This window comes from Falco punctatus (assembly GCF_963210335.1).
Source record: "Falco punctatus genome assembly, chromosome: 19".
Lineage (NCBI taxonomy): Eukaryota > Metazoa > Chordata > Aves > Falconiformes > Falconidae > Falco > Falco punctatus.
Window position 1 is genome coordinate 567485 of NC_137599.1, and position 9205 is coordinate 576689.

The following is a 9205-nucleotide window of genomic DNA, read 5'->3' on the forward strand; positions in this document are numbered from 1 at the left end:
CCATCACGCTCTTGACCCAAAAGGGAGGATGAACGGGTGCTGGCAGCATTTTGATTTCTAATGGCCAGAATATTAGAAATTTCTACTGGGAGGATGGCCCGAGGTGTAAGAGTGATGTGTGGGGGCTGTGGTGGAGATGCTGTGCTCTGGCAGGGCACCTGAACACCCACCAGCAGCAGCGGCACAGGTGGGCGACGATGAAGATGATGCTGATGAAGGTGTAGCTCATGCCGATGGCCTTGATGGCATAGATGGTCTCGGGATCACTGAGTGTCCGCCGGTGCCGGCGCTGGCGGATCACGCTGAGCCGAAAGCCAGCCACCATCTCGCCCTCCCGCCAGCAGAAGTAGGTGCCTCTATCGCTGACTCGGACTCGCTGGATGTGCAGGTGGTTTCCGTGGTCGATGAAGACCCTCATGCTCTTGTTGACACTGATGAGATAGCGGGGGCGGTAGAGCCTGACAGAATCCTTGTCCCACGCCACAGCATGCTCAGGCCGGGCTCCAGGGCACATGATGATCAGGTCACTTCCAATGGACTGCTGGTGAAACTGCATGGGGATGCGGGGCAGCCAGGGCTTCTCGCCCAGTTTGGAAATGACATTGGAGATGACCTGCACGCCTTCCTCGGGGACTTCCTTCTTCAGGCAAGGGATCAGGCAGCTCCGGATGGCCACCTCAGGTTTCCGGAGGTGGTCAGGGTGCTGGAAATGTGCGGGGACAGCGCTTGAGCCACAGGATGTGACATTGGGCACAGCGGTGCGGTATCGGGGGTGCAGCTGGGCGCTCCGCACGTAACAGAGTCCGATCCGCCGCTGCTCACCTCTCACCCCACAGCGGTCGCATCTGGTCCAGTCCCAGAAGGTGGTGAAGAGGCTGAAGATCTGACCTGTGTAGTCGTCCTGGACATGCTGGCCTCTGTCCAAAAAAGCCACTGTGACGTGCTTGGTGGGCTGCACATCCACATCATAGCCATAAAAGTAGTCCCCTTTCTTAGTGCCACACAGGTAGTGTCCCGAGTCCGTCACCTGGGCTCGGAAGACGATGAGGCTGAACATCCGGATACTAAAACGCTTCAGCACGCTGCTGCCCGGGTGGATATGGCCCGAGTCGACCACCATGGTGCCAGCAAAGTCTGTCAGGACAGTGGTTTTGTGGCTGCCCATGTTCTTCTGGAAGTACCAGATGACGGAAGAGACCTCTTCAGGCTTGCAGTTGCAAGGGAGCTCAAAGGTCATGTCAGCCAGGTACGCGGCATTGTCGAACATCAGGAAAGCAGGACAAGCCATCCGCTTGAACACATCTCCTTTCTCTTCAATTGCAAAGGCGTGGAGAACATCTACCAGGCAGAGGAGAATGGTGGCTCCCAGCAGCCGTGTCCCCATCGCACTGTGTGCTCTCTGCAGTCAGCAGGACTAACCCAGCCTCTGTGTCCTCAGCGGAGAGAGCCAGAACCCACGCTAGCAGCGCCCGTGCTGGGCAGGGACTATGCACACACCAGCTCACTCGCCAGAGACGGGCTCTGCAAACAGCCCCCCAGCCTGTGGCGCACGTGGCTGACAGCAGGGATCAACCAGCTGCTGAAATATCCCACCCCAGCCAAACATCTGCCGGGAGCGCTCTGCTGCACCCCGGGGCAGGCTGTGCCCTAGGATACAGACTCTAGAACCTCTCCTCTCTCCCGGCAGCTCTAGAGTATTGTTGTCCGTGTCCTTGACAACGAGCGGGCAGGTCGTTTGTGCAGCACAGCCGTGGAGGGAAAAGGCAGTGATGGGAAGCGTGGTGGGAATAATAGAACTGCCACCATCTTCTTGAAAGACTCACGTGCAGCAAATGTTAATTATTGCTCTGACCCCTCTAAGTGCAATGAACCCAGAGAAGACCCTCCTTTGATGGCAACTGACCTCCGTAGCCTGGAAGAAGAGGCTTCAAACATGGTATTTGGTTTTACATCCTCCCCACTGGCTTTACAAGGGTCTATGTGCTGAAGCCCCTCCACACAGGTAATGTTTGAGACTCTCCCTCTCTTGAATGATCAAGCAAGGCTTTTTGCTCATATCACCCCACCTGGGCTGATGGTGGAACCAACCCTGGAGGCCTTAAATGCATCTTTCCTAGGGTGAAGGTGATCTATGTGCTCCCTACTGACTCTGGCCAGACCTTCAGCTCAGCTATTGGCACTTGATGAGCAGACACTCAGGTCAGACCGTGACCTGACTGCTTGGGAAACTGATCCCAGCTGGTCTAACTGCCCATCCTCGCATAAGTGTTCACACAACCTCTCCTGTACTTCATTTCTCCTGACTCTTCTCTCCAAACCTTGGGGATTTTGCCTTTCCCTATGTGATGGGGATGCAGCAAGTTGCTCCCATCCTTGTGAGCGCAAGCCCTGATCCTCAGGGCTGCTGAAAGCACTCTGCCTGTTCCCACCAGAGCTGTAACTGTTGTGCTGGGTCTGTCCCTGCATCAACGTCCCCAGTCCTGACCCTGGAGAACTCCAGGATCTTCTTGTTTTGTGTAAGACTTCAGCTCCCAGCTTTCTGCTAGCCCTCAGGTTTTCAGGTGTTAGGCAAAGACAAGAGGAATGGCACCCACAGCAGGTTGCATGGACACAGATGTTCCCAAGATCAGTGCCGCAAAGCCCAACATTCAAGTGCCAGACCTTAGAGATGAAGCTGAAGCCTGCAATTAGGTGGCTCGTGGTTTCTACAGAGAAGGTGGGAGAGGGATGGTTATAATCTGCCAGGGTCACTCTACCTTATGCTCCACTGGATAGCTTTTGGAACAAAATGGACCTGACAGTTGTTCCTGAGCTGACTTCAAGGCAGTCTGGGCAATGTAACATACAGCAGGCTGCTCAGCTCCGGGATCCTCCCAGACCAGAAGTGCAACGGAGCTTGGTGGGCAGGTGCTGAGCTGTGCCCTGTGAGGGCCTCTCTGGTCTGCAGCCAGAACAGGAGTGCAACTCAATTTTGACACAGTATTAGGCAGCTCTGGAGAGTCTCTTTGTTGGACTGATGCCTGTCAGATCCTTCTAAATTCCAGTTTATGTGGAATTTCGGAAAAATACGTAGTGACCAAGATCACAGGACAACGAGGTGGCAGGATCTCTGAGGTTTACCCTGTGCCCTGCAGTTTGAAGAGGAATAGGAGTTTGCAGAGGATGCCAAGCTGCAGGGTACTGTTGATGTGCTGGGGGTCAGGAGGCTCCGCGGAGGGTGCTGGGCAGGCTGGACCCATGGGCTAAGGCCAAGTGTATGAGGTTCAACAGGGAGAAGTACCTGCACCTGGGTCACAACAACCTATGCAACACCACGGGCTTGCAGAAGAGCAGCTGGAAAGCTGCCCAGCAGGGAAGGCCCTGGGGGTGCTGGCTGATGGCCGGCTGAACATGAGCCAGCAGTGTGCCCAGGTGGCCAAGGCGGCCAACAGCGTCCCGGCTTATAGCAGAAACTGTGGCCAGCAGGAGCAGGGCAGTGATCGTCCCCCTGCGCTCAGCACTGGTGTAGCTACACCTCGAATCCTGCGTTCAGTTTTAGGCCCCTCACCTCAAGAGGGATGTAGAGGGGATGGAATGTGTCCAGGGACAGGCACGGAGCCGGGGAAGGGGCTGGGGCACCAGTCTGATGGGGGGCGGCTGGGGGGGCTGGGGGTGTTCGGCCTGGAGAGGAGGGGGCTCAGGGGGGACCCGATCGCTCCCTACAGCTGCCTGGCAGGGGGCTGTAGGCAGGGGGGGTCGGTCTCTGCTCCCAGGTAACAAGGGACAGGACAAGAGGGAGCAGCCTCAGGTTGTGCCAGGGGAGGTTTAGGTTGGGTGTCGGGAAACATTTCTTCACCAAAAGGGTGGCCAAGCACCGGAACCGGCTGCCCAGGGAGGTGGTGGGGACACCATCCCTGCGGGTCTTTAAAAACCACATAGACGTGGTGCTTGGGGACACGGTTTAGTGATGGACTTGGCTGTGCTGGGTTAACGGTCAGACTTGGAGATCTCACAGGTCTTTTCTAACCTAAATGATTCTATGATTCTATAATAAAATAGCTGGTTGGACCAATCCCAGATACACCACCTTGCACAGCATTTCCACCCCCATCAGCCCATTCTGCCTTCAGTGCCTGCATGGTTAAACACAAAGCGTCATTGATTAGATTCCTAAACCCTCTGAGTGACAATGGACAGAGATGAAAAAGGGAAGGGACTATGTGGGGTTTGGTTTTGTCCTTCAAAACTAGCAGCCAACTTTTTTCTTTCCCTCAGTTGCTCTCCTCATCTAAGAGATTCTCACAACACAGTCCTCTCGGTAATTAACCTTTATTTGTGCAAAACTATAACTCTGGGTGGTCCCAGGTACAGAGAAATGTATCCAATTTATCTGTCCTGCACAGTGATGCCAAAGTCGAGCTCTGAGCCTCTTTTGCACTCTGTTTCTGCACGACCTGGGTACTTCTGCTCCTTCAGTTGGCCTGGTAATGTTTCATCAGATCTATCACCATCCTTTCCTGCTCAGCTTCCTTTTGCAAGCTGGTGTCCGTGAGGTGGGTTTCCCTCTCCGGTTCACAGCCAGCTGGGCTGCTGGGATGGCCAGCAGTCCAGTCATTCCTGGTCATGCTCCACAGCTTCCTAAACAAATCCCTGCTGCTTTCCTTCTCTGACTCGCTCAGAAGATCCACGTTTAACCCGAAGCGCTTGGTGCCCGAAAGGCTCTCTAAGATCTGAAGGATGGCATCTCTGTCTTCATGACAGACGTTCTCTGCCAGCACCATAAGGAATTCACCCAGGAGGCCAAAGCCCAAGTCAGCCTGAAAGATTCTGCCCAAGGCCTTTCCTCCGAGTTCAAGCAAAAACTGGTATTTTTCTTTCCCGCTTTTTAAGCATCTGCGCCAATCTCTGTAAAATTCGGCAGAGGTTCCAGGCAGTTGATCCAGTTCCTGAAGGAAAAAAAAGATACCCAGTTCCTTTTGGTTTGTTCCCATTTGAAGACTTTTATCCCCTGCCCCCGCACGCCCCCCCCCCATGGATGGCAGAGATGTTTTTAATACAGGCTTTGATAGCACAAAGGGCTGCATAAAGCTTTTGAGGTGGCAAAACATAAAGACAAAGAAATACCAGGTTCCTCAAGCCCCATAGAAACCAGAGAACTTCAGAGGAAAATAAGGGAAGAAGGGATGAGACGTGAAACCTGGCATGGATGAACACGGACCAGTAGTGGAATAACCCCAGCCCCAACCAGGACCAGACATGCTGCCCAGTCTGGTTCCACCATTACTGCCTTGGAGGGGATCCCCTGGAGATCCAGGGAGTTCACTGAAAACCTCTGCTCCATCTCAAGCACTGTGAGGCAAATCAAAGGAGTGAGGAGATAAAAGGTATGAGAGTAAACCCCAGAAAATATGCAGATGGCCCTAACACAGCGTCTTGTGACATAATGCACTCGTATTGGTCTGTGGCAGAGAGCATGCTCTAAGAGAGCCAAGCTCAATGTGGCATCTCCAGATAAAAGGAAATCCTGTTTTATACAATATGTAATTGAACTGCTGAACTCATTGCTGCTGATTTAACTGATGCACAGACTGAAGGAGGATTAACGTGTTTAGGCTTTTATACAGATAGCGAGAACAAGGCACAGCAACATCAGGCTGTGTCTAAACACAAAATGGAGAAGCCCTGGAGATCAGAGCCCAAGCACTAATGGGATTAGGAACAGAATTTGCTCTGGGGAGATCACTGCTCAGTCCAAGAAAACACAAAGCTGCCTAGAAGGTTGCAAAAAGATCTCATAATAAACAGGCAAATGAAATTTGGTGTCAAAAAAATCCATGGGAAACATCAATTGGAAATATCCCTGGCTACGCATCCAGTGACCAGGACTCTCCAGCCTGGACAGAGTCCACTGGAGGGGGCAGGACAGATGTCACTTACATCACAAATGACCTGGGTAGAAAACGTTTAGTTAGTCGCCCCCAACTGAAGGACTCAGAAGCATCCAGTGAACTCAGCAGGCAGCAGGTTTAAAACAAAACAGTGCTTTTCCACATCATGCATAATTAAACCACAGGGTGAAAAAGAACTGGCTACGTTCACGTTAGTTCTGTGATCTGTGGCTATTAAATGTGATAATCCAGATGCACAACCCTGGCGCTCGGTCTCCAAACTGCAGCCAGCTGGAAGAGTGCAGTCAAGGGAGGGCACTCCTCCCCAAGAATCTGTTACTGCCCACCATCAGAGGCAGGATACTGGGAGCTCAGGCCCGACGCTGTGCAGCTGGTCCTGAGATTCCCACAGGGTTGAAGCAGGCAGTTCTTGAAGCAGCTGATGCAAGCTCTTACCAGATGCAAAGTAGAGGCCTGAGACTGAATCCTGTGATTATCTAAATAAACACCAATGTTCCTGGGGACTTTGAGGGCTTGCTCACATATAGAGATATTTCTGACCAACTCTCGCATTTTAAAATTATGTTCCAATTATTCTGGAGTAGTTTTTAGATGCCGATAAAGTCCCGGAAGGTGTCTCCCTCACCTGGGGGATTTCCACATTGCTCGCCTGTGGGGCCTTGGTGTGGGCGGCACAGGGATTCCACAACACGTTCCTCCTCTTACCCATCTTGTCCTTTTTCTCCAGGGGCTTCAGGTGTGATGCCAGCACGATGTTCCTGTGGGCAACAAGAAAGGGATGGGACACTTAGCAAGAACAATCACTTGGAGGCTTTGAGCTTCTTCTCTGAGGCAATTTCTATATTTAGGACGTATGTATCATCCAGAGGATGGACGGGCTGCACCAGCAGGCCCATGTGAACCTCATGAACTTCACCAAGGCCAAGTGTAAGGTCCTGCACCTGGGTTGGGGCCATCCTCAATATCAATGCAGGCTCGAGGATGAAGGGACTGAGAGCCCTGGAGAGAAGGACTTGAGGATACTGGTGAATGAAAAATTGGACATAAGTCAGCAATGTGTGCTCACAGCCCAGAAGACCAACCATATCCCTGGCTCCATAAAAGCCCCCACAGTCAGCAGGTCAAGGGAGGTGATTCTCCCCCTCTGCTCTGCTCTGGTGAGACCCCGCCAGAGCACTGCATCCAGACCCTAAATTCTTACAGCTCCTGGGGACTGCTTCATAGCTGCAGTGTGCTGGGCAGGCACATTTTTGTGGATTCATCTGAATTCAGCATCTTATTACACTGACATCTGCGACTAACTACAGCAGCCTGGACTCAGTGGCTGACATGGTTCCTCTCATCCTGTGGGATGAATCCCTGTAGTTAGTCCTCTCAGTGATGGGCAGGAGATCTTTGAAGGGGTCCAGCTCTCTGCTTCTATGCTAGCGTGGGCTACAGGAGAGAAGATGCTGCACCCACAGAGAGAAGCTGCTGTTACCTCCCTCAGATTATCTCTGCTGTTACCAATGCACTGATAAAACAGCTTAAAATCACCCAGGAATCCTTTCATAGGGACCAGCAAGAAGGCTGGGGGAGAAAAAACGATTTTAAAGTGTTTTCCTGCCTTTCAAGCATCAGATGGCATGACTGAATGCAGGCAGAGATGAAGCCGTGCATGGAATTTGATCTAGTCCCATGTAAGTCTACCAAGGGGTGGTGAAAGTCCTGGATCCACCTACAGATCCATCTGTGGATGCCAAAGGAGAGGGACTTCCCCATGGACCTTTAGGTGGAACCAGGAGTTTGGTGGGTGTTGGGAGTGCCCTGTGCTGCCTCTGTGGGGAGTCCGTGTCCCAGGCCGAAAAACTGCTGACAAACCCTGCTGGACAAAGCGGCACGAACATGCTGGGCAGGGTGCATGGGGACACACATCACCCTCTTCTTCTGCACCACCACCACCACGGCATGGGGTGTGCAGAGAGGAAAGGGAGGGCAGGATGGGTGCATGGCTTGGAGGGTGGGTGCTGCGCCCGGGAATGGGGGAGAGCACTACCAGAAAGGGCACAGCTGGCCCACAGCTTGGCCACCATGAGGACCTGCCCTGGCGCTGGCTGTTCCAGGCAGGAACAGCTGAGATCTCAGCCCACACACATCAACTTGATAATTTTGTGGGGCAAATCTTAAAACAAGGCTGAGTTTCTCTCCCATTGGTGCTGTATAGCGTGGGACCGTGGCCTTCTTGGGAATCCTGAAGCCAGTTTTGCTGCCCTGTCAAGCCACGCTGGCGGTCACTTGGAGCAGAAGGCGCAGGCAATTGGCTCAATCCTCTCTCAGAGCAAGGTTTGAGCTCAAAACCCGCTGGGTGACCTTGTCTCTTGAGAGGTCCCAGAACTGGAGCTCCACAACCCACACGTGAGGCTGGGTTGGCCCCGCAGCAGGAGCGCCCAGCACCGAGCAAAGCTCTGCTGCCGCTGCCGCCCTTTGGGGTAGAGGAGCACCCAGATACGCCCCCACGTCCCGGGGGTCCCCTGATGGACCTGAACTCCTCGTAGGATGGGACGCGCTGGCGCAGGGCCCGCAGCTTGGCCTCGTTCTCCCTCGCCTGCCTCTCGTCGGCTGCCACCGCTGCCTGCAGCTCCCGCTCCAGCGCCCCAGGGCTGAGCGCTCCGTCCGCCTCCATCGCCTCCGTGCTGGCCCTGCCGGGCACAGGGACCCCCGCAGGGAGCCGCCAGGAATCCAGCAGCGATCCGGCAGGGACCTGAGGCCTGCGGGGAACAGTGACGCGTGGGACAGGGCCACTCCTGGGTGCACAGGGACCCCACGCGTGTCATGACAGCCCTGCTAGGGCTGGTCTCAGAGACCCTACCCCTGTCACAGCAGTCCTGCCAGGATTGGTCCCGGGACCCATACTCCTGGTGTGACAACGCTACTCTTATCGTGATAGTCCTGACGGGGCAGGCCTTGGGGACTCTACCCCTATTGCGGCAGCCCTGCCAGGCCATGCACACAGATAGCAACTGGGCACCTCGTTCCTATCCCGACAGCCCCGCCGGCTGTCGACACACCTCCGGCCCTCAGTTCATCCCGACAGCCCCGCCGGGTCACGCGCAGCGCCGGCCCTCGGGACCCCTCACTCTAACGCGCCGGCCCCGCCGCGCTACCCGAGCTCCCGCCGCCGCGCGCGGGCGCCCCTCCCGTCGCCATGGCGACAGGGCAGCGGAGCGAGGCCCCCGTGGGGCTGCCCCGGCCGCGCCTGACAGAACCGGCCCCGCCGCCCCGCGCCGCCCGGCCCGGCCCGCGGCCACCGGCACCCCGCCGAGCCCGGCCTCGGCCCG

General features: G+C 54.9%; 2 protein-coding genes across 3 annotated transcripts; both read right to left on the bottom strand.

The window, feature by feature from the left end:
• Window positions 1-66: 66 nt before the first annotated feature.
• FAM187A (family with sequence similarity 187 member A) lies at window positions 67-4188 on the bottom strand. The gene has a single exon (XM_080369716.1). It carries the CDS (start codon window positions 1382-1384, stop codon window positions 83-85), a length of 1302 nt encoding a protein of 433 aa, XP_080225842.1. The 5' UTR covers window positions 1385-4188; the 3' UTR covers window positions 67-82.
• A 104-nt stretch (window positions 4189-4292) lies between these two features.
• On the bottom strand, window positions 4293-9094 carry DNAAF19 (dynein axonemal assembly factor 19). Of its 2 annotated transcripts, none has more exons than XM_080369718.1 (4): window positions 9032-9094; window positions 8408-8635; window positions 6514-6646; window positions 4293-4925 (listed from the first exon to the last, which is right to left on the bottom strand). In XM_080369718.1, the coding sequence occupies exons 2-4, from the start codon at window positions 8548-8550 to the stop codon at window positions 4452-4454; spliced, it is 750 nt and encodes a 249-aa protein (XP_080225844.1). In that variant the 5' UTR covers window positions 8551-8635; window positions 9032-9094; the 3' UTR covers window positions 4293-4451. The 2 variants fall into 2 exon arrangements, with proteins under 2 accessions (XP_080225844.1, XP_080225843.1); XM_080369717.1 differs by having other exon boundaries at window positions 8936-9037.
• Between the last annotated feature and the right edge of the window lie 111 nt (window positions 9095-9205).

Bases quoted from the DNA above. Each gene is read 5' to 3' on its own strand.
- DNAAF19 (XM_080369718.1), bottom strand. From the start codon at position 8,550: ATGGAGGCGGACGGAGCGCTCAGCCCTGGGGCGCTGGAGCGGGAGCTG. The intron at 6,647-8,407 runs GTCCATCAGGGG...TGTTGCCCACAG, and splicing joins CCATCCTACGAGGAGTTCAG to GAACATCGTGCTGGCATCAC. The intron at 4,926-6,513 runs GTGAGGGAGACA...TTTTTCCTTCAG, and splicing joins GCAATGTGGAAATCCCCCAG to GAACTGGATCAACTGCCTGG.
- FAM187A (XM_080369716.1), bottom strand. From the start codon at position 1,384: ATGGGGACACGGCTGCTGGGAGCCACCATTCTCCTCTGCCTGGTAGAT.